Here is a 24,814-nt window from a genome sequence, read left to right on the forward strand (position 1 = left end):
CACTATAAACCGTGAAATTAGAATACTTAACTCTTTGTAGTGGATGAAGGTAAATTTAGCAATTTCATTTTTTTAATTAAAAGGTTATTTTATATCATTAGTATTACTTGTGAAAAGTCATTGTCTGTATGGATTCAGGTCTGTATTTTAACAACAGCTCCCTTCACAAGACCGACGTGTTTCTCCCATTCTGTTACCTCCTATGCTACTCGCTCCCACCTCTTCCCCCCAGCGGAGAGGAAGACAAGTGAACAACAAGCCAAGGCAAGGAAGATAGGAAATTGCAGAGGTGGGTGTTTTCTCAGTTTTCATTGTGGGTTCCCTCGCCCCGCTGTGGGCAGTATACTTGATCAGTTGTAAGGTATTTGTTTGGCCGCGCTGAGGTGTTTTTGTTGTGTCGTCTCAACTCACTCGTTCTCCGAGCCTGCGGGTCGAAGTCTGGACCGTGTCAGCGCAGCAGCAGCAGCAGCAGCAGCACCAGCAGCACACGGCTAGGCTAGGCCTGACTCTACCTTCCGAACACTTATGGACTTTGAAAAACAAGTCTGACAACCTCCGCAGTCGATAATAGCCCGTCTTGTGGTGATTTGTGCCAGGTACAGATGGTTGATATTTGTTGTACGTGAAATGAGGTGTGACCTTTAGTTTGGTTAACTTGATTGTTGCAAACGCAACGTTAGCATACTAGCTAGCGTAGCACAAGCTAACTTAGCTAGCACTGGTGTATTCCATTCGTTAGCTCGAATCAAACTTTGCAAAAGTTTAACAACATTTATGCATGTAGTAAACATTGGCTTAGATCAAAATAGGCGGCTTAAGATGTTATTTATCCAGCTAACGTATCATTAACTAGTTAACATAGCCGTTTATTACGTGAGTGGTCTGGTTTGCGGGTCGCTGGGAAGTGTAAGTTTTAATGTTATAAGGTTAGAATATGACACACTGAGTCTTTTCTATTTGCTGCCTCAAAACACCGAAGCAGCAATATTTTTACAGACGTTTCCGCCAGTTTTCCGTAAGCAGGTGGGGGCTGTTCAGGTGAGAGTACACGGAAGTGACTCGCCAGCCCGCCTCGTTACAGACCGCAAGTTAAAGAGTCAAAGTCCACCCGTGGCTTACTTATCAGTTTCTGTCATACAGCGTATCTGAGACGCCAGCTTTATGCGGATGTTGTAGCTGTACAGTGTTCGTGTGGTGTGTCTATTTTGGTGGATTACCTTCGACTTTTATACAGGTTTGTTTGAGACACACTGTTTAATGTTTCAGCAGCTGTCTTTTGATGCGGTGTGCCAGGAAGAGATGGGATTGGTGGCAGAGCAACGAGGGACAAAAGCAAGAACCTGTTATGTGGGTCGGGATGTATGGGGTGTGGTAAGGCGGCAGGCGTGTTGTTGCTTCGCTGTTTAGTCCCTTGGATAGAAGCTTCCAACACGGACTCAGCTTACAGTGCTTCAACGTGAATGGACGCTGGATTACTCAGAAAGACCAGGCTAAATGTGCTATAGTGGATCTCTCTTGGAGTAAGCTTGCTGCTTTCAGTTTGTAGTTGTTGTATTGCCAAGATTTTGTATGTGATGTTAAATCACTGCCCCATAACAACTTAGAGATCAGCGTGAGACACTTTTGACAGCTTGTATAAAGTAAGTGAATTGCTGATTTGAGATGGTGTGATCAGCTGATCGTTGAGTTTCAGTGCAGCATGGACATGCCTGTCGTATCTCTTGTAACACCCTGTGGGCATGTCTGCCTTGACCTGCTATAACAGATGGAAAAGATTGTGAGCAAGTTTGGACCTGTTTGTTCAGAAATGTCCCTTCTGTAAAAAAAAAAATCATAAGTTGGACATTTCTTTGGCTCGCTTGAGTTTGTTCCTAGCCATGTTGTCTGTGGGGGCTACAGTTTTGCTGCTCCGCCAGTTGTTTTAGCCAGGGCTATCATTTGTGAGCCTCCGTAATGACGGGCTTTCAGAGTACACTACGGGTGTGTCCCTCTGACACACAGAAGCTGGGTTTTTCTTATATTTGCTCCTCCTCTTTGTCCGTCTTCTTTCTCTCTCTCTTTATCTCTCCTCAGCTCTCTACCTCCAGCAGTCACACCTGCAGTCTGTGTTTTTATTTGAATGGTGGTATGCGCAGAGTAAAATCAAAAGTGCAGCCATTGAAAGCTGTGAATTAAAACTGTCCCGTGGTAACTTCCCTCTGTGTTGGTGTTTAACTTCTCGGAAAGGTCGAGTGTCGACTTTTATGGTCCTCTCTGCAGCAGTTTAACCAGCCTCCTTGTTAAGTGGTGGTCACGCTGTGATTGTAAGCCGCCAGTGGTAACGCTTTACTGACTGCTGAGCGTTGGTTTTTAGTTTGTTTTGACCATTTTTTTTCATAAAGCGATTCACTGAGAATTTTGAGTTGTCAAGTTTTGTCATTTTTTTTGCATTTTACTTGAAATATTTTGTGCAGTATTACAGAATTTCCATGTTTTGTGACTGTGATGACGTCTTATTATTGACTGAAAGTGGAAGTTAGGGCTTAGACAAAATACTTGCTGTGAGCTGGACTATATTGCTCATTTGGTCCAGATTTTTGGATTTAGGGCCCTGAAGGAATTAAGACATTATATTACAACTGGGTTTCAGTATTTTCATGTGTTGAGTGTTGGTAGATTCCACTACCAAAGGAATGGCTATGAGCAAAATTTCATTATAGTCTAAAGAAAATTCATTTAGTTAGTTTATTTGTTTAGTTATACTTGTATATGGAGTTTTGTCTAGTGTGATGTCCAACAGGCCCACTCCATTGCATTATTATTGAATACTCATATGTTTGATTACTTTAGGTTTACTTATTACTTTATTTTAACTTGGCTTCCATTTGCTTTATTGTGATAATATCAGTGTATCAGTATGAAAAATTGCATAAAATCATGATACTGATTTCAGATATATAGACTAGTCTTACAGTACCAATGAACTTTGACTTGGTACCAATAAACCAGTTCCTCACTGATGGGTTATAACGGACAAACAATGATTCATTTCATACAGGGGCAAGGTTAGTGGAGCAGTCAATTGACAGAAAAGAAACAAACAACAATTTGATAATAAATAACGAATTTAAGTTATTAAGAAAGCAAATTTCCAACATTTGCTGCTTCTAACTCAAATGTGGGGCTTTGCTTCTTTTCATCTGCTTACATCACTGTAAATTCAGTGTAAAGAAATATAGTCTGTTTCTGTAATATTCGGTCATTTTACTGTTTTATCTAAGAAATAAGCTACAGATTAATCTAAAAAGAAACAGTCATTAGTTGCAGCCCTTATTTGCTGGAGATTTCCACCTAAATTAGATTTAGATGATATTATGTGGAGAAATTAATTTGTAATGTGAGTATATGACATTAGCTCAGAAGGCAGAGGTATTTATTGTTCATTTCACCTCACTGGAATGCTGCATGTATGACTTGTAAAAGATAACGATGAAGCTACATCATGATATTACAATGACGAAACACTCAGATGATATCCAGCTTCGCTGATACTATATCTAAATATTTTCCAGCCATCTATCTATCTAGTATGTATTTTCCTTAACCGATTAGTTTGTTTTTTCAGACTCAGTTTCCCCCAGGGATTAATAAAGTATCCTGATTCAGTTTTTTTTATTTACTAAGAATTGTAAATTGTTGTCTTGTTGATTAGACAGCTGGCCTTGTGGAAGTCCCTGAAAAGTCTGTGTGAAGTGTGTGTGTGTGTGTGAATGTGAGTGTGAGTGTGGATGGGCATTTGTGTGTAATTGTGTTTCCTTTCTGCAGCTACCACACTTTACCCACATGGGAAACAGAGAGGGTAGTTGGGTGGGAATGAGGGCTGATGGGTGTGTGTGTATGGGGGGTATGGTTTCAGGTTAGGATGGCAAAGGCAGTAGTAGTTGGATTTGGGCCAAGGCTAACACTCACACACACACACACACACAGACACAGGCCAAATCTGTGTCACCATTCAAATGAGGCTGAGTCAGCAGAGCACTGTGGCCAAGCCACAACTGCATTTAACCATAGCTTCACCTCAGCTGTGTGTGTGTGCAGACTGGAACAGAATGCATGTTAGCCTGCCACAACCACCAGTGACTAAGTTGCTGAAATGGCAATGATAGCATATGAAAATAAGGGAGCACGGCAGTCAGTACTCGGTGGGCACTGGGTGATTGACCAACCAACAGGCTGTGAGAGTGTACTTCACAAAGTTTTCTCTGAATAGTGGACACTCATTGTGTGTGTACATCGGTGTTGTGTGTTGGCTCACAATGGTAAGTGGCTTAGCAGTGTAATTCCATGGCTATCCCATTAGCTGATATGACTTAGCCTTTTTAGATTTATCTGCTAATGGTCCTACAGTAGGTTAATGACTAATGGCCAGACTTTAAGTGGCTAAAGCCATTTAAAACTCTCTCTCAAGCAACCGCTCCCTGCCTCAAGAATGTTGGTGGTGGGGCTGGCATAGTTGTAGAGGTTGTGTGGATCTGTCTGTGTGTTGCACCGAGGCACAAGAGCTCTTCTACGCTCCTCTATGCTCTCAAAACTGTTGACGTCTTTGACAGAGCCGCAAAGAGCATTGCAGACTGGTATGTTGACTTATCTGATGTCTGTTGTCAGCACTCCATTGCCAAGTTGAAAACTTGGTCCCTAATGTGAAACTTGACAACTGCTATAGGCAGCCTTCATGACACAACAAACATTTAGTTACCTGTTTTCTTTTTGTGTTTGGGATTTCGGCAATGATCTGTCCTTGTTGGGCGAAGTCAAGGTTTCACTTAAAGTAAGGCTTTCACTTAAGGCATCCTTAGCTTTACACAAGGGATCCATATGCATCCTTGAGATCATTTTCGGCCGTCTTTCAGTTTGTTAGCATTATCCTCTAAAGAAGCACTTTGTGGGTTTGTGGTCGGACATCCTGATGGGTCAGAGAAAGTAACATGCTTTCTTTCCAGGATTGAAGTGTTTGGCTGGGAAGAAAGAACGTTGGTGTGAGAGACAGATGAGGCCAGCACAATGAAAGAGTGAAGGGCTCCCTTATTAGGACAGCTTCTAACAGCCAAGACAGGATATGACACGCTAAATCTCACTGTGGAATGTATGACAATGGTGGCGTGTGTGTGTGTTTTTCTGTGAATTGTGCATTTCTGTACACAAACGTACCCCCCCCCCGTCACACACACCAATGGGGAAGAATACAAGGCGGCATTAACGTGAACATTATCGCCAAAACTCGCCACAACTCTGTTTGAGTATTCAAGGATATAACCAACGTCAGACACACATGCCTGCCACCTTTGTTTGGTCTCTGACACACACATACACAATCACTATCCTTCACAGGGGTGTGTGCACACACTCACTGGCATATGTGCACACTCAAATCTAATACAAGAGTCTTTGTTCGCTCAGCCTGTCCTGTGTGTGCAGACGGAGAGCAGTTTTGATCTACATGAGTCAGTGAACTTTGAAGCAGAAAATGGTTTTTGCCCTGGTTTGGAAAAGAGCCAAACTTATGTCATCCGATTAGTAGACAGACACCGTTGGAGTAATCTACCCCGTATTCCTCGCTCCCCCATCGATGTCCAAAGTTTTACAAATAGCACTTTGTCATTGTCTTAATTTGGCCTTGTAATGGCGTTCACTTATTGTCATGCTCTGGTAATCTGTGCCATTTGTTTAGGCCGAATTCTTTTCCAGAAGTCCAGTTTGAAGATTTAAAATATTTCTGCTTCTTTGGTGTTTTCTATCCTAATTCCCTGAAAGCACCCTTCTCTGTTGCTGCATAATGGGTTATTGGTCACAATTTCTTGTTTTCATAATTAATGGTTATGTAATTCAGGGATTTATTTTGAAATGCACGTTTGAGTATGTTGTGTTCCCTTGAAATGCCTGGTGTCAAGCACACCCTTTATGTTTGAATCATCATTAATCTTTCAATGTTAAGAAAGTTAAAGTTCAGAAGGAGGAGCAGACAGGTTCTACCAAAAAATGAATTAGTGTGCAAAGAGGGAAAAAAATCAGTCAACTTAAGATCAAGTCTTGTCTTTTGGATTTGAATTGTTGGTATTGTCGGAGTATTTACTGCTTGTCCTGTCATTGTAAATCTTTGTTTCAAATTCCCAATTTAATCTCTCGTGATGTTAAATTGTCATGGATGGCATGGAAATGAAATACTGTCTCTATTGTAATTTGCAGGATAGAATAAGTATAGAAACCATTTTATTCCTTGCTGCAGAGAGCAAACCCTCTCATTTCAAGACCCCCTTCTGGATTTTCAAATTTGGTGTAATGTGATGATGTGACACCATCTCTTGAGAACTCCTTTGGATGTGCTCACACATATTCGTCTCCCCTTCCTCTCCTCACTTTCTCTGCATCCATGGAAAGAGAAAGTGCTAACAAGCTTCACTTGCTGCAGCTGAAAAAATGCTGTAATAGTCTCTCATCGTGTATCTCACTTCTTTCTATTTTTAACTCTGCAAAGCAGAAGGTGAAGAAATGCACTGCAAAAAGTGACACCCCTGCTTTCCTGATTCTGGTCCCACCTTGAATTTGAACTGAATAATCACTTTTTGAGATATTTCTCAAGTACAGAGCTTTTTCTTTATACCTGCTGTTCATCCTCTGGTTCTGCCTGTACTGCTGTTTTCTCTTTATCTGCTACTTTATCTCCCCAGTTCTCGCTCATCTATTATTAATTTTGTCTTGCTTTGCGTCAGTGCGTGCTGCTTTGTAAACTCTAAATATCAACTTCATTAGCACTTCGGTGTGTGCATTTCTAGATGCTTGCAGTGCCAGGGCCCCTTTGTCTGTACTTGGGTGACTCAGCTTCACTGTGTGTCTGTTCTTTGGCTAAATCCTGGTGATGGTTAAATCTCTTCTGCTCTCTGGTGTTGACCCTGTCCTGTCCTGTGCTCTGCTCTCAGCGTGTGAATGGAGCAGTGTGCGAGTACGGCCTCCCTGCTGGCCTCGGTGCGGGAGCAGGAGAGGCAGTTTGAGATGCTGAGCCGAGCTCTGGAGGAGGAGCGGAGGTCATGTGCCGGCACCCTGCCCCGCCCCCTCCCCAACATGCAGGTAAACCGGAACAACCCCCCTCCCTTTTCTCCCACACCCATGCACGTTTTCCATGGAAAAGTCCCTCGGATTCACCCTGGATCCGAGTGAATTCATCCAATATCACCTCCATGGTTACCCTCATCCCATCTGTGTGGACTGGCTGGATGGCAGCAGAACCTAACCCAAACCTGGGGTGGTTAAATACCTCTTCAGTGGGTTTTAAGGATTTTTGTCATTCTAGTATTTGATTCTAGCTTGGATTTTGGAGATTAAAAGTTGCGTCCGATAAAGCGACTGAAGCGCCTTCCATTATAGCCTTCCTGAGGAGGTAATTTACACCCTCTGTTGCTCCTCACAGCTTTTGTTCACTTCTTTGTTCCATCTCCCATTGGTTCCTGAGTAACTGTCCGTGTTTCATTCAAAAGAAACATCCTCTCATCATCATCATCGTGTTAATCCATCAAGTGTGTCTTGACATGTCTGTGGACGTTTGCATGCAGAGTAACGTCTTCCTTGTTATTTTGTTTGTTTGTTTGTTTCCGAGACCAGTATCTATAGTCTACTCTACAGAATGTTGACAACGGATTTGTATGTGATTTGTTGTGTTCATGGCTGGCATAAGGAAGATGTCCCTCAGCTGTCTTTTCAGAGGGGCAAGTCTATGAACCGGGACAGACTTGTTTTATCAGCTGTGAATTTTTGGTTAGAATCTTGATTACTGAGAGTGTTTTGCTGTTTGCTCATGTACCCTCTTCATCATGTGTGAATCAGTTACCTGAGGAAAAGACTGTTGTGAGTTTACCTCACAGGAAGAGTTGCAGGCATGCACACCCACGCTCGTTCATTCTTTTGCTTCTTTATTGACATGCTCATTAGCATAGACTTCCACACGCACGTAAGCACACTGGGCTCTGAGTCAGCTGTAGTTTCAGACACACTCTCATAAGCAATCAGGTTCTCCCTGCCCCCTTACCTGAGACACATCCCATTTCCAGGTAGTTCTAGCTGATAAGGAGCAGTAATATTGTAAAGTCAGTAGTCAGAATGTGAGTGTGTTTGTTATAGTGAGAACAGGACAGAAATGTAACCTGTGCTGGTTCTTATCTGTACTGTGTGTGTTTACATAGCCCAAAGGCTTTGGCATGCCTCTGCCACTCTCCAAGGCAGCGCAACACGACCTCCGTTTTCATTTACAGGTTCCCACACGCTCCCACCTGCCCGGCACTGTCTTCCATTTTCTCGGACTAAGTTCTTAACTGAACTAAGGAGTGTGTTCGTTTTCTTCAAACTTGTCTTGTTTTTTTTCGGTCTGGGCAGTGTGGAACTTGTCATTGTTCCCCCTTGCCACTGTTATTTCCTGCTTTCAGCGTGTTATTTCTGTTATTTAGATTTGTAAATACAACATATCTGCCAACACGAGACAACTGTATCCCATCTCACTGAAATCACTGTTGATCAAAGCCTCCATTTTTACGCTCATAGTAGTGGAGATACAGAGCTCCCCCTGTGGCTGGAATGGGAAGTGCACCACACCCATCACCACTCCAAAGCAGGCAATGCAGGTGGTGTCAACTCATGAGAAGAAAAAAAAAGTTGATCTGATTTGTTTGTCTCTCAATGTGTCATTCTTCATCTCCTTACTCATCAATTATTTAATTTGTTCATTCTTAAGTTTGTGCTTGTCTCATTGTTTGTGTTTAGGGTGAAGAACATGTTCATATTCATGATGTTTACATACCTTGGAGTTCATGTAGTTTCATTAGTCCATGCAGATTTAATTTTGGCTCAGCAAATTGTAAACCAAAGTGCTAAGGTGTCACTGACAGTGATTTTCAATTTTTAAAAACAACATAATTGTTTTGTTTGCAGCTGACCTGAGCTTCACAAGACAAACTGGGTGCCATTAAAGTAATTAAAATAAAAATTGGTAATGGTTATGGGTCTCAGTTTTTTAGTTTTTTTTTTTTTTTTTTTTTTTTTTTTAATTTGGTCAGCATTGTATGTGACTCTGGGTGACTGGAAAGGTTCCACTGCTCATTCAGTGGAGTGATGTGTGGAGAGGCAATATACACATATTCATTGTTTTTATTGTAAAGGTTATGATGTGTGTGTGTGCGCGCGCGCGCCTTTGTTGCATTCCCTCATGTGTATTTCTTCCTTTCTCCAGAACGGCCGCATTCCTTGTGATGCAGACATAGAGAGGCTGACACTGAACGAAGGTTACATCAACGGGTCACATCACGTGAGCATCTTTGGAGCACTTACTGTTTCAGCTGTTCTGTTCTTAACAAGGTTAACCCTCACGATATCCCGTGTGTTGACTTGTATTTTGAAATGTGCGTGTGTATGTGTCTTCAGTACAGGATGGAGCCTGGTCAGATGGTGCAGGAGACATACACAGTGGAGGAGGAACCCCAGGAGTCACTACCTGTTGTCTCTGTGGAGACAAATGAAGATGGGTCCACGCGGCGCACAGAAACCACGGTAACATGAATCAATGGAAAGATGGGAATTTACTTTGCAATGTGTGCAGTTTGCAGCATTGAAACACAAGCAAAAGACCTGTTTTGTGTTGTATTCCTTTGTAGTGTATCAGAGGCAGGATTTTGCATACTTTCCTTTAGACTGTATTTTTGCAGCTAGAAAGTGTGTCTAACATGCCGACATCCAACAGCCTAAACATATATTAATTCCTGAATGTCGTCTCTGCCTCCCTGCTTTTGCTCTTTAAGGTAAAGAAAGTAGTGAAGACCACCACCACTCGCACAGTCATCCCCTCTGTGTCAGACACACTTTCCCTGGATGGCGGGGGCTCAGTGACAGGTATGGGTGGCTACACTACACCCGTGGTCTACAGACAGGGACCCGGAGCTGGGGTACCCATGGACTACCCTACTCACACTGTGCCCCGCAACTACCACTATGGACCACCAGGCGGCTACGACGACTATCGCTCTGGACCCCCATCTGACACCTACGCAAGCCTTAACAGGGGAGTCCGCATGGACGAACGCTATAGGTACCCTGTTTGTTGAAATCCATTTTTAGGTTGCCTTTACTTGTCTAAGATTCTAGCTATCCTAGAGTGCTGGGTTGACCTTAATCTCAACTTCTTTATCCCTCCCCTGTTCAGACCCGTCCATCCAGACGGTTACAGAACTCTGGATCCAAACTACAGAGCCCACAGCAGGAACCAGCTGGACCCCTATGCTGCTCAGCCACAGGTATGTTGAACAGTCACTCTGCCACTTGCTTTGATGCTTTCCTTTTAGCAGGTTTTTAACTTGGTCCTCTTTAAAGTTCACTTCCTGAATTTCATATTTTGCTTGTTCCATGTTAAGAATCAATAGGGTTTCATTTTACATTGCTTAAATGTTCTACAGCATTCAGCTTGCAGCTTGTATTATTTTGGAGCCTGTGTCTGTGTAGGTTGGGCGCATGGGAAGTGCCATGGAGCTATCCTCCATCCCGAGGTTTGTCCCAGAGCCGTACGGTCTGGAGGACGATCAGCGCAGCATGGGTTATGATGAGCCAGACTATGGACTGGGACACCCGATGCACTACAGCACCGTGCCCCGCAATCACCACGCATTCCCTCACGGACCCCCCCGCAGGACTGGGTACGTTGTGTGTATTTGTAGTGATTGATCTGATCTTTATTTTGGGGTTAACACCTAGATGTTAGGTGTGTGTGTATGTGGTGTTTATAGTGTCATCTTCGAGAGTGGTGTGTGTGTGTCATAAGTGCACATAAGAGAAAAGATAAAGCAAAGAGAAAAATGTATTAAACTGAATTAAACCGCTTTTCCTCTCTGTGACACATGTCATTGTGGTCTCAAAAAACATTTACATTAACATGTGTTCCCCTAACTCCCTTTCCAGGAGTTACGAGGGCACCTTGGATGGTGACATGAGCGGTCCAGGGGACATGTACTATTGGGGAGGAGGAGCACCGTTGGCCCAGGGTGAAAGAGGTAGCATGGCTTCGCTGGACAGCACTCTAAGGAAAGGTCCCGGCCCCGGTGGCTGGCGTCAGCCTGAGTTGCCAGAGGTCATTGCCATGCTCAACTACAGGCTGGACCCCGTCAAGAGCAACGCAGCTGCATACCTGCAGCATCTCACATATAAGAATGATAAAGTAAGAAATGCATTCATTGTACCTTAGACAAGAATCAACTTTAAAAGTGTAAAATCAGTTAGAAAAATTAGGAAAGCAACATATCTCAGGACTGAAGGTGTTGAGATTATTAGATTGGATATTGGATACAGATTTGTTTTTTAATTGGTGCTTACTCCAGATGCAGAACTGTGAATTTGTTTAGAATGCTGCTTATTGTTTAGTGTAGTCTACGTTTTTTGTAGCAAATTTGAATGTACGCCACGGTCAGCACTGCTGGTTGTTTAACCATGTGGTCATGCATATGTTGTGTTTATAATAAGATGAACCACTGAAAGCAGTTAAAGTATAGCTAAGCTTTAAGAAAAGCAGGGTCATGCAGTGAGGAAGGCGGTCTGAAGGTTGGCAAACACTGTGTTTTTGCATGTTTTCTAATCTGCCTCTCTGCACGGGCACATCCAGCAGATTTCATGCTCACTCTGCATCAGTCAGTTGACCGGCTATGATGTGGCTGTTCACGGTGAAGAGGTTAATGAAAAGTCCAGCAATGGGTATTCAAACAAGATAGAAGATGCACAGTATGGTGTTCTGCACCATATCAGCAGTCCCGTTCTGGAACTGCTCAAACTGCAAGACCAGAATTCTCAGCAGTTATTTAAGCAATTAACCAGGCATCACACCTAACACGGTCTGCAACAGTCTGCACAGCTTTAGATGTCTCTAATTCTTGTGAACATAACATTTGACTGAATTACAAAGAGGAGAATATTCAGATTTTTATATTATTATTAATTTATTATTAATATTCAGGTTTTACCTTTAAGGAAAAAAGAAAACTTCTACTGTTAATTGCAGTTAAAGGACTATCCAGTTTGCCACTTCACTGAAGGTCTACCAACCTATCCTGTGTCCTGTGCTTTGCTTTATTCCCTTGATGTTCTGATTTGTTTGTACATCATTACATCTTTGATTTTAAGTTGACATATATTTGATTTGCAGCCTGGACTGTTTAGAAACAGTAAACCGGACTTTACTTGCTACTCATCCGTGCGTGTCCTTTTGCTTTTCAGGTCAAGTCTGATGTGCGTCGTCTGAAAGGCATCCCAGCGTTGGTCGCTATGCTTGACAACCCAAACAAAGAGGTCGGTTTGCTGATTTTCTCCATGGCTTTCTGTTAATTTTTTGCTAGAAATGTGTTATGATTGAACTAGGTGGGGTAAAAGCGAGGCTTAAGGGATGTGGTGTATTTTTTCAAGATGAACTTGAGATTCACCACTAATACCAATTGAAAGGGGAATAGAAATAAGCATTACGTATTTGACTTCTCCTCAAATCCTGTAGGTCAACATTTGTGCTAAATATGGTTTCGGCCAAAACATTCTGTGGTTTTTCTGTGATTCCCTTTCATTTAGCACAAGCTGTGGCAAAGTTTTGCTGATGTTTGTACGGGCACTACCAGACAAACCACATCATGCATTCCACTCTTGAGGCAAAGAAGCATCTTAATTTCACATTTCATGCTCTGCGGCCAATGACAAGTTTGAAGTCTGGTGTGTGTCGGATGGAGAAATAGGTCAAACGGCGACTGCATCCTCTTAACTCTTTTAAGTGGTTCTAAAAGCTCCACACTCTTTGTGTGTGTGTGCGCGCGCGTGTGTGTGTGACTGAGAGCGAAACGCTGAAGCACGAAATAAGACTGAGTATGAACAAATTCTCAACAATTTAAAACAAAAATTTACATGCCATTGATTATCTGTTCAGAAACTTGAGCTAAAATTAACATTTCTTTATTGTGAAAATATGTGAGTAATGTGGCCAACTAATTTAACATAAATTATAGACAGTTCCTTGCACGAGGAGCAGTGCCAAGACCAATGTAAATTGCGTGGTTCAATCTAACAGTTACAAGGGCACGACGATATTTTAAACTATGACATTAAATCCATTTATGTGCAGTCAGTGCTCTCTTGAAGTGATACTCCATCATGACTACCAGCCCATTAAGCTGTTTTTGCGTCTGTTATAGGTTCACTATGCAGCCTGTGGAGCACTGAAGAACATCTCGTATGGCAAAGATCCAGACAACAAGATTGCCATCAAGAACTGTGACGGAGTGCCTGCTCTGGTCAGGCTGCTGAGAAAGACCCGCGACCAGGACCTCACTGACACCATCACAGGTTAGAGGCACATGGCAGACACACAAACTGTGTGAGCATGGCTGTGACTGAATTGGGACTGCAGTCTGAGTGGCTGGTTAAGTTTGATGTTAAATTTCATTGATATTTGGCAAAAGTGGATGTAGGCTTCAGAATGAAATAAGGTATTTGTTCATTCCCCCCCCAGGGACTCTGTGGAACTTGTCGTCCCACGACTCTGTGAAAATGGAGATAGTGGACCACGCACTGCACGCCCTGTCCGACGAGGTGATGGTGCCCCATTCAGGCTGGGAGCGAGGGAGCAATGGAGCAGGAGGAGGGGAGGAGAACTGCAAGCCCAGGCATCTTGAGTGGGAGACGGCCCTCACCAACACAGCAGGCTGTCTGAGGTATTGGAGGGAAAGCGGGATGGAGGCGGCAGCAGCAGAGTTGTTTGACTGTTACTGATGATACAGAGGAGACGGAAGGAGGAGGGAGGGTAGACGAGAAAAAAATGGAAGCATGCCAGCTCAACAGACTGACAGAGCGGTAGGATATATGAGAGAGGAAGGGAGCAGTGATGAGTTAACCGAGCAGAAGGGAAGGAAATACATCATGGAGCAGTCTCAATGAAGAGGGAGGAAAGAAGCTACAGTATGTTCATGTGAAGCCTTTTATTCCAGTAACAAACAAAATGATGATGCAGTTAGAATACAGATGCTCATTGTCACATGCTTCCCAGTCAGAATAAATTTTTCTGATTAATTTTAACACATACAGATATGGCATAATTACTGTCCTGGTTACTTTTCTGTTTTGGTTAATATCAATCTGATAACTGCAGTTAAAGTATGCCTTCATGAAACTACTCCTTCGGTGAAAAGGAATAAACCATTAAGGCCTCCATGCTGTTTGTGATGAACATAAACAGCAAATTTAACTTTATATAGTGCTCATTAAAAGATTTTAGGGTTAAAGGTCAGTCATTTATGAAAGAAAAAAAATCTGACTGAACTCCAGCCTCACAGTATCTTTGTGAGTTCAGGGGAGGGTGACGAAGAGAATTTCAGGGTGAACAGGGAGGGGGCGAGCAGAGGACAGCGGGGGCATTGACTCATACTGTGTAAACAGTATGTGCTAGCCTGCTGGTCTGTTATCTCTGCATTCCCCCTGACCACACGGTTAATTAGTGTTCATTTGCAGGTCAAGAAAAAATATGTGTGAATAACTTGGTAATCTTGAATATTTAAAAAGTTTGGTAATAGCAGAAATGGTCTGGTTAGCATCATTTCAGTACAACGAGTCACTGGATTTGAAGAGCTCCACTGTCACTTAAAATACGAAGCACAGTGTCATTTTTACAGGTGGCGATTAAAAAGATTTAACAACATATTGAACACTGACCAACATTGTCTTTTAAATCTCTGTGGGGAAAAAGCATCAGATTTTCAAACTCTGTCCATTTTAATTTTGAATTAATGTTTAGATTTTTTTTTTTATGGACAGACTGAAACATTTAAATGTGGTGGGGGATTTTCAGAGAAGTTCACTCTTAATACATGAACATATAGATGCTGCTACATGTAGACAAATGATGGTCAACTGCAAATCTTTAAATGCTAATGTAAATTGAAAGAGTTGCACTGTGTTCACTGGCTGCACGTGTTATCTTACTGGATTGTTTAATTTTTCTACACACAGAAGCGTATGCTGTTAAAATAATTTGAAGAATGGTATGGTCACACAAAACTTGTACAGAGATTGGCTTTGAAGAAGCTTTGGAGAAACTTTTACCATTGTAGGTGAACACTCAGTGAAATATTAAAAAGGCTGTAGAAAATTAAAAGAAGATCACGATGAGTTAAAGTCAGTGCCATCTAAATTTGAATCTGAAGTCTGGCGGCACTATGGTATGTAGCTTTGTTGTGTCTACATCTGCTAAAACATGTTTCAGCACTGACACTGACCTGTGTTGACCACTGACTTGCTTCAATTTTGTAAATACCCAAGATAAATTACATATTTGACTTTATGATGGTGCTAGATGGAAAAGGACCATTTAATTTATCACAGTTCATCCTGACAGGGAAATGAACGTCTCTTCCAAATTTCATGTCAATCCACAAAATAATTTTTTTCGGTCTGTAGGACCAATTGCCATCAACACCTTGAACCATCGTGTCTGTAAATTGACCACTCATTTTTACCTTCTCAGTCGGGGTAAAAAAGCTGAGGGTCAAACAGCAATTAATCCATCTTTCTCTAGGTCCACTCTCTGTGGCCTGTGCACAGAGTATTTACTGCCAGTGAGCAGACCTGACACCAGATTAATATAGCAAACTTAAAGCTTTTTTTGACAAATAATGCTCTCTTGTGTGCTGCAGTCCTGATTCGATTTGTCTGCATTCTACATGTTTGCCTACTAGAGTATAAATAAGTGCCCCCTGCTATGGAAGGGAATGTGTCCTGGTATTGTGTGAGAGGGCGTGTCTCTGTCACTGGGAAAAACAAACTCAAAAGACCAAGGCTGAATATCATTCCACTCCCTCGTGTTCCTTTCTTTTACATGCCTACTGCATCAGTGAATGAAGAATTGGGACTGGGTTTCCACATGTTTTCTGTCCATCCAGTCCTGTTATATTTCCTAAATGTGACTGAGTTAGAGAATTTGGCTGTAACTTGATCTCACCAACTGTACTCTCTTTACACGCTAGTAGATTTAACAGGAGTCTTATTCAAACAACTCTTGGAGGTGTGTTCAAGCATTGTGTGTTGGAATCCTTTTGTAGTTGCTAAAATTGACTCTTCCCTTTCCCCTTTAACCTCTTTTTATTTCTTCCTCCGTTCACACTGCTAATCCTTGTTTTGTTTTACATTTTTCTTTCTCCTCTTCTCAACTTTCCACTTGTCAAAAGAAATGTGAGTTCAGAGCGGAGTGAAGCGAGGAGGAAGCTGAGGGAGTGCACAGGATTGGTCGATTCGCTCATGTACATCGTCCAATCCCAGATTGACTGTAAAGACGTCGACAATAAAGTAAGTGCGACTTACATATCAAACTCTGTTTACAGGCCTTTGAAAGCCCTTCTACTGCACACTATATGGACAAAAATATTGGGGACTTTAATACATACACAGCTTTGCAGCTGTAACAGCTTCTGTTCTTCTGGGAAGGCTTACCACTAAATGTTCTTACTGTAGGAATTTTTGCCTATTCATGCAGTAGAACACTTGTGAGGTCAGACACTGATGTTGGACCAAAAGTCCTGGCTCACAATCTCTGTTCCAGTTCATCCCGAAGGTGTTGGATGGGGTTGAGCTCAGGTCTCTGTGTGGGCCAGTCAGGTTCTTCTACACCAAACTCATCCAGCCATGTCTTTATTGACTTTGCTTTGTGCACTGGGACACAGTCATGCTGGAATAGAAAAGGGCCTTCCCCAAACTGTTGCCACAAAGTTGGAAGCATAGCATTGACCAAAATGTGTATGCTGAAGCATTAAGATTTCCCCTCATTGGAAGTAAGGGTCCAACCCAGCCCCTGGAAAAACAGCCCCATCCTTTTGTCAATATAGTGTATGTGAAAAAGAGCTTTTGCGGCTACAGTAAGTAGCTGTGTAAAGTCTGAAGCATTGCCTCAAGTGGTCTTGCCATGACCATCACCATGAGCTGGATCTGAAGACTACAAGTTTGAAAATGTAAAAAATCTTGGGATGTAGAGTTTTAAATCAGACCTCTGCAGCCTGCTGCTCATCTCTTTAGCTTGATGCTAGCAGCTTAAGGTTACATTAAGAACAAGAGTGGGGGAGCTGCAGTTGTTCATTAATGTAATTAAATAAGTGAAACAACCAGGTGTAACTTGGCAGGTTGGGTGCACTTATCCTTTCATTTAGTTTTTCATACGCCTGCGTTTTTCCTCCATCTTTGCAGTTGATAGAGAACAGCGTGTGCCTGCTGAGAAACTTGTCCTATCAGGTGCATCGCGAAATCCCTGGCTGTGAGCGCTACCAGGAAGCCGTGCCCCTCAACCAAGGCCCCGCCTCCTCCAGTCAGAAGGGTGGCTGCTTCAGCTCCCGCAAGAGCAAAGGTCTGTGTCAGAGAGAGAGAGAGAGAGAGACATGCACTACACAGTCAGCACGAGAAACATTTGCTGTTGACGGCACTGTCTTGCTGGACTGATACTGACGCGCACTGACGCACACGCACACACACACACACACACTTGCACAAATGAAACACCTCAGTTGTACAGGAATGTCAACAAGTTTCCCAACTGCGAGAATGATGATCCTCTCTCCTGCTGCTCTGTTTGTGTTTCACTGAAAGTATTGATTTGTTTTTTCTCAACTACACACTGCCTCACTGCTGTACCTATGGTATTCTAAAATCATTTTCCAGTGACAGAGAACATCTATCAACAGTCATATGAAAAAGTCAGACAGTGTGTATCCTGCTGGTTTCCTTTGTTTTTGAAATGTTCTTTTCACTTGGATACAATGAGGCTGTATAGAAACAGTGACATCAAATTCATAAATGCCCCGACTGTCTGTGCTAACAATATACATATAGAAATTTTGATCAGATAATCAATTGATCAGCTAACCATTTAGTTTGGTGTTTATTAATTTCAGGTGTTATTTCACAGAACTATATGCCAGCAACAAATCCTCAAACTGATGCTGTACAGTGTGGTTACGCTGTGTATGTGTGTGTGTGTGTATGTAAAATGTAACATGGGCTACACTTGGCATGTCACGTTGCTGATTTGTGTGTGGTGGCGGCAGTGCTGTTGGGATGTAAGCAGGGGTTAACTGGGTGGCATCAGTTATGGCTGCTTTCCTCTTACTTACTATAAATGCTCTCTCTTCCACCTGTTCTGTCATTCTCTTCTCCCTCTCCATCCCTTCTTTCTCTCCTCCCTCTATTCTTCTCCCCCTCCTTTTCGAGTCGGGCTACAGATGAGTGGTTTTCAAAAGGTAAGCTCTTAACCTCTGTATGAGTGCACTTTGCTTCTGCTGCCTGTTGTCACTGTTGTGGTATTAGCAGTAGAGTAGCTAACGGGTCGGTGTAACTGTCTGTGCACTAACATGCACGCCTTCCTCTCATTGTGAAAGAGTTGTAATGAAATACCTAACATGTATCTCAGTTTTTGGTCATAGCACAAATCTAACCAAGCTAGAACAAGTTTACTAACAGTAGAATTAATTCTCTGAAGTAAATCTAAGGCTCGCATGTTAATGTTTGGTTCCAGGTAAGAAAGATGAGGATGCCGCTGCAGATGTAATAGACATTCCAAAGAGGACCACACCTGCTAAAGGTGAGTATAGGCCCAGGTGACACTTTCACCGTATGCTTTATACTTTAAAGTAAAACAGCGTTTTGTTCATAACCTCTTTATCTGTCTTTCTCAAACCATCTTCACCCTTTTTTCTAACTTGCTTCTTCCCGACTTCCCCTCACTCTCACCACCTTTCCTGTAGGCTATGAGCTGTTGTACCAGCCGGAGGTGGTCCGCATCTACACCTCTCTGCTAAAGGAGTCCAAGAACCCCACTGTGCTGGAAGCCTCAGCTGGAGCTGTTCAGAACCTGTGTGCTGGACGCTGGACCGTAAGAAACGCTGTCCATTTCTCAGCACCAACGCTTCCTGTGCTGAATTAAAAGTAGCTGCAGGGAACATAGCACTTGAAGCATGCTATAGGACCAAACAGAGCTTGAAAGATGCTAGCCTTTCAGAACAAAGCAGCTTTTGTATGGACGAAGATATCGGATAAATGCATGGAATAATCTTGTAAAACATAAAAATATTGGGAGAGAGAGAGACTTTTGAATTCACAGTCTATGAAAGGTAGAGAAGCTACTCCTCTGATTTAATGAAAAAAAAATTATGTGTGTTTAGTACGGGCGATACATCCGTGCCTTACTGCGTCAGGAGAAGGGTCTACCCATGATGACTGAACTACTGGCCCACGGCAACGACCGTGTAGTTCGCGCCATGTCTGGAGCCCTCCGTAACCTGGCCATTGATGCCCGCAACAGAGATCTACTAGGTGAGACTCGGATCTGTGTGACTGTCCGGCAGTGTTAAAAAATACAGTTTTAACCATGCACCAGAAAGATTTATTGTATCAAGAGGATGGCGTCAGTAGTGCATTTGAAGTAGTCTTTTATTTATTTTAAATGATTGTCTCATACTTTTGTGTCTGGTCAGGCAAACATGCGGTGCCTCACCTCGTGGCCAACCTGCCTGGCGGTGGTCAGAGTCAGCCAGTGCGAGCGCTGTCAGAAGAGACGGTGGTGTCTGTATTGAGCACACTCCATGAGGTGCTGGGCTCCAGCCTGGAAGCAGCCAAGAACCTCAGGGCCTCACAGGGAATCGAGAGACTGGTGCTCACTAACAAGCACGGGTAAGGGATGAGATTTTTAAGATTTTTTTCTTTTAAAGATTTTTCATCCAAGTCTTTGAGTTTTGTAGTCCCATGAAACTGAAGTTTTGAATGACTTGCTTTGATATCCGATCGTGCTCACTTCTGCATCCCTCTCTCTGCCTCTCGCGTCCTCTGGGATCAAAAGTAACCGTTCTGACCGGGAGGTGCGTGCAGCTGGCCTGGTGCTGCAGACAGTGTGGGGCTACAAGGAGCTGCGGCGCACTCTTGAGAAGGATGGCTGGAAGAAGACGGACTTCATGGTCAACTTAAACCCTCCTGGCAACAACACCAGAGCCAATGGAGGATATGAGGACAGCACTCTGCCGCTCATAGACAAAGGTCAGGAGGTGAAACACATGCTTGTTAAGTGTACTGTCTACTTTTTACCAAAGCAATATTAGCAGTACTACCATCTAATTTTGTTGATGTGAACCAAACTTTTGACATGGCATTTAACTGCAAAACACAAAAAGCCTTTATTTTACTTCAGTTCCACAGGGCCCAGCTTCAAATCCTACAGGCTTAACCGTGGCAGTGTATCAAAGAATCTGTCTCTGTATGTTTCTGTGTACTGCAGCTGATAAGTTGTAGGCTGTTTGCAGACTTTGAAGAATTAAATAGGAGTTACCTTTAATTCTTAAATGTTTGTCTCAACCTGCAAAACTTTAAAGGGTTTACCGCAGTGGGACATTTTAGATGATCCCAACTTGGGTCGTTAATCATTATGTTTACGCTTTCCCTTTAATGTGCTCAAAAGATCTTTTAAGCTCTTTGGCCCTTATTTTAAAGTTTCCAAACACCACCCATCGCACACCAAAGTAACGTAAAATTGCACATTTGCAAATACTAGGCGGCTCATGTCTGACACTTGAAACACTTAAAAAACACTCACACACCTACACACTATTCTATCTTTGGCAGGGCATGGTGTGGCTGTGAACACTACCCCTCTGACAGAACAGTAAGATGTAGCAGTACATAGAGATGCTCATCTTTTGTATGTATTTAATACACAGGTGGCAAAGAGGACCGGGAAATGATTCCAATGAATGACTTGGGACCAGGCAAGTGTCACAGAAGAAAGCATACATGCACACAATCACGCACACATACACCTCACACACCCCTTTGGTTTAACATGGGTTTCTCCTCTTCAGATGCCTACTCCACACTGGACCAGAGAGGGAGAAGGAACACTCTGGATAACACACTCGAATCTGCTGACAAAGATGGAGTACAGGTAAAGCACCGGCCTCATGCTCTCTCACACACACACACACACAAGCATGCATGACTGCACTTTAATGAGACTTATTTAACTCACTCACTCTGACCACGAAGTCCTCTATTTCCTACGTCCCTTTACTTTGCTCAGTACAGCTTCAAGAGCTGACAACAGACAATTTGTAGAAAATGGAAATTTGTGAGGCTAACAGTACACATGTCATCATCATCATCATCAGTTTTTAACGCACCCTTGCTGGAGAGCAGTCGTTCACAGGATGTTGCTTTATCATCTCATGTGCTAATACTACCTCTTATCTCTGCATCATCTCTGTGAAATAATTCCAGTTCCTTCAGAAACTATAAGAGCAGAGTCTGTGCCCATCACAAAGCTCGTTGTGAATTTGATATTGATCACCACCCTGCTAAACAGATAGAAAATGTTGGAAAGGTAAAACTGGTTAATGATGTGTGACACACAGCTTTTTGAGGTTCCTGATTTCAGGATGATACAGACGGTTATCCTTGCTTCTCACTCAAAACGTTAGCGTGTGAACGGACATGCTCTCACACACACCCAAAGACAGCATGTTGATGCATGTCTTTTTAAAATACTGTGGTTGATCTATGTCTTACACATAACTTCTCACCAGTGTTTTCCCCCCTTGACACATGAACTAACCTTAAACTAACCTGTTGTAACCCTTCTTTCTTTTCTCATCTGATACTTTTATCTCCCTCCATGTTCTTCTTTCTCTCTTGTTGTTTTTTCTTCTTCTTTTCCATGCTTTGTGTCTTCTCACCTTCTCCATGGGATTCCTCATATAACATTATTTACCCTGTCCTTGCTGTCTTGTCTCTCTCTCTCTGTATGTCTCCTTTGGCCTCTCTCTCTCTCTCTCTCTCTCTATCCCTCTTGCTCTTTTTCTGTCACACACTTCTATATTTTCTCTCTCTCTCTCTCTCTTTCTCCCTCTCTCTCTTTCTTTCTCTCTCTCTCTCTCTCTCTCTCTCTCCCTCAGGGTGGGATGTATGGGGAGAGGCAGGCCTCTTTGCCTCTAATGGATTCTTACGATGGTTAGGCTACACCCACTGTCACACTGCATGTCAGTGCATGGTATGTGTGTCCCACGGGCTGCTCCTCCCAACTCACTGCATGGCCTAATGTCTTGTATATTAAGTACTGTGACTTTGTGTGTTGGACAGTGACTAGTGTTGCCACTGAGCTTCCATTGTACTGTATTTGCACTGTTCTTTGCTCCCCCTGCTGGTTAAAAGTGATTTTAGTTTCTCCTGAGATGTGATTGTTATTTTCTCTCGGGACTTTGTGTAATTTTTGTCCAATGTGTGGTGACTTTGTTGCCAGTAGCTACTATTGTGTATTGTATTGATGTAATTTTTGGTTGAAGCCAGTGCAGTGAATCTGAATTTTAAATGTGCGATTCTTTCCGCTTAGGCATGAACGCCTCATATCAGCTGCTCCGTGTGATCAGTTGCCACACTTGTGCCTCTTCTTCTCTTGCAGAAAAACTGATTGTGTGCATCACAAGACGACAGCCTCCTCCCACCTACTGCCCTTGCTGAACTGACAATGAGGGATGAAAACACTACCAATGGGACTGAACTCCATCCGTAACACTCAGCTTTTCTGTCTCTCTTCACTCTCTTGCAGCTTCTCTCTCTTTCTCTTTATTACATTCCTCCATTGCAGCTGACAAACTATTGAAACTACATGGAAAAACTGACCTGGATCTGCCCTCCCTGTGGACAAACTGGATAAAACACTATGACCACTTTGTGCTCCGAGAGTTACTGAACTCCAAAACACTAACCACTTGATTTGATGGCTCTGCGACAACACTACACCTCCATGCAACAACACTACAACTTGCCTGGAGGAGACTAATCCTCTTTGCGATGAAAAAGCAGAGACTATGGCCTCATTTGAGAACTTTTCTATCTCCTAGAGGCGTAAGCGTAGCCCAATTAAACGGATTAGAAAGAACTGTGGGCATCAGAAAAGGACACTTTTTGGTGAAATCTTACATAAATTGCCACTACACTATGTTTCAAAGAAATTGAGGGAATGTGTCTTTTTTTCCCCTGTTTCTCTAGTAGTTGAATACTCCATCAAAAAAATATTTCCTGTCAATAAGAATGTGAGTTAATTATCTAATCAGATATGTGTAAAGCGTTTGCTTCTGTTTTGGTAGTGGTTATTCCTCTTCTTGCTTTGCTCTGTACCACAGTAATGTGCCAAATGACACTGCTACTGCTGCGACTGCCAATATTGATTGCAAGAACTTTACACACACAGACTTTATACAGCATCTACACTGAAAACTGTCATCTGCTTTGTTTTGTGTGCAGTTTGTGACAGCAGTCTGTTGCCGAGATGCATGGGAATGGAACATTTTCGGTATTTGATTGTGATCCATAGAGTGGAGGTCCTAGTATGGATATTCCTACAACTAAACAGAGAGACAGCTTATTTTCCCCCTCGGCTGGGATAGACAGTCCTGTCCGGTGCTCCTAAGGTTTCTGTTAAATGTAAGCCCCTCGACTTTGTAATACGCAGGAGATATCACAGTTTTCAGTGGGTACATTTCCTTATTTCCCTTTATTTGTAGGTCTGTAATCTTATGAACGTGTACATGTAAGAGCATCTGTGTGGGCCAACTGGAGTGCTTCACTCATTCAGGATAGGTTTGATGGGTTTGTCCAACATGACAGGGGTAACCAATCAAGGTATCTTTTTTCAGCAGATAACTAACTAGTTGGGAATACTGTATATGGAACTCAGCAGTTTTCTATTTTGCAAGATAATGGAATATGTGAACTTTTATGTATGTAAGACTTGATTCTTGTTATTGGGATTGTTTTTTATAAGGTATAAAACTCTTGAGTTCTGTATAATTTACTGCTACCCAGAGCCTGTCTGGCTTTAAGACTACAGAGTAGTACATGGGAGAAGACACAGTATTGTGTGTTTTTGCCTGCATTTCTTAAGTACAGCGCTTGTTCTGTAGAAGAATGCATATTCTTAGTGCCGAGTGAGATGTAGATACTTACTGAGTGGATGATTAAAAGAAGCACTAGGGGGTATAATGTGTGTTTTTCCTTTTTCTTCCCCCTCCTTTTTTTTTCATTTTTTTCATTTTTTTTTTTTTTTTTACCAAAAAACCTTTCCTTTATTTGTTTTCCATGCCAATTGAAACACGACAGAGAATGCCTCGCTTTCTCAAAGCAACAAGTTGCCTTCAAGAGTGTCCTGACTAAAAGAGGAGAATAGAGGGTAGGCAAGGGTGTTAGAAGATCCGTGTAGGAGGCATAGACCAATCTGCTAGTAGATAATGTGGAAAGTAAAAGCACATTTAAACTATATATACAAGAGAATATTTGATAATTTTAATGGTTTTATGTATTTCTTTTGTTATTGATTTGGGTTTTGATTGTTTTGGGTGTTCTGGGTGGACGCATATGCAATCAGTTTTTGATGTTTAGATTGAAAACATTCATGTCTTAATTAAATACAAAACGAGTTAGCTCAATAAAATCCTCCAACACAGTCATCAGATACTGGAACGCGAATGGAAAAAATCTGATCCTGGATTACACCATAATCACTTTGCCTTGGCTCTTAAAGTTGCACATTCTCATTTATGAATGAATTATGTAACTAGCAATACTGTTTTTAATAAAAAAGAAAATGATTTCTCAGAGCCTGTTTTCTTCTGTGTCGTGCCGATCGCACTATTTTGCCATGAGTCGTTGAGGAACAGTTCATTATGGAGATGGCTCTTCAGCCCCTCAGGTTGATTACCTTCTTGTCATT

At 42.4% G+C, this 24,814-nt stretch overlaps 1 protein-coding gene across 7 annotated transcripts; it reads left to right on the forward strand.

Annotated features, from left to right (window-relative positions):
• Positions 1–157: 157 nt before the first annotated feature.
• On the forward strand, positions 158–24,701 carry ctnnd1 (catenin (cadherin-associated protein), delta 1). 7 transcript variants are annotated; one of them, XM_046403483.1, is made up of 23 exons: positions 228–289; positions 6,954–7,101; positions 9,251–9,325; positions 9,442–9,567; positions 9,816–10,102; positions 10,217–10,307; positions 10,513–10,703; positions 10,966–11,221; positions 12,271–12,342; positions 13,227–13,377; positions 13,544–13,745; positions 16,251–16,368; positions 17,260–17,416; positions 18,288–18,305; positions 18,581–18,646; positions 18,810–18,937; positions 19,227–19,377; positions 19,539–19,734; positions 19,901–20,094; positions 20,772–20,819; positions 20,913–20,995; positions 22,002–22,096; positions 22,505–24,701. In XM_046403483.1, the coding sequence occupies exons 2-22, from the start codon at positions 6,961–6,963 to the stop codon at positions 22,059–22,061; spliced, it is 2,811 nt and encodes a 936-aa protein (XP_046259439.1). In that variant the 5' UTR covers positions 228–289; positions 6,954–6,960; the 3' UTR covers positions 22,062–22,096; positions 22,505–24,701. The 7 variants fall into 7 exon arrangements, with proteins under 7 accessions (XP_046259465.1, XP_046259439.1, XP_046259456.1 ...); XM_046403509.1 differs by lacking the exon at positions 6,954–7,101 and having other exon boundaries at positions 158–289; XM_046403500.1 differs by lacking the exon at positions 22,002–22,096 and having other exon boundaries at positions 231–289.
• Positions 24,702–24,814: the final 113 nt, after the last annotated feature.

Source organism: Scatophagus argus, chromosome 2 (assembly GCF_020382885.2).
Source record: "Scatophagus argus isolate fScaArg1 chromosome 2, fScaArg1.pri, whole genome shotgun sequence".
Taxonomy (NCBI): Eukaryota; Metazoa; Chordata; class Actinopteri; family Scatophagidae; genus Scatophagus; species Scatophagus argus.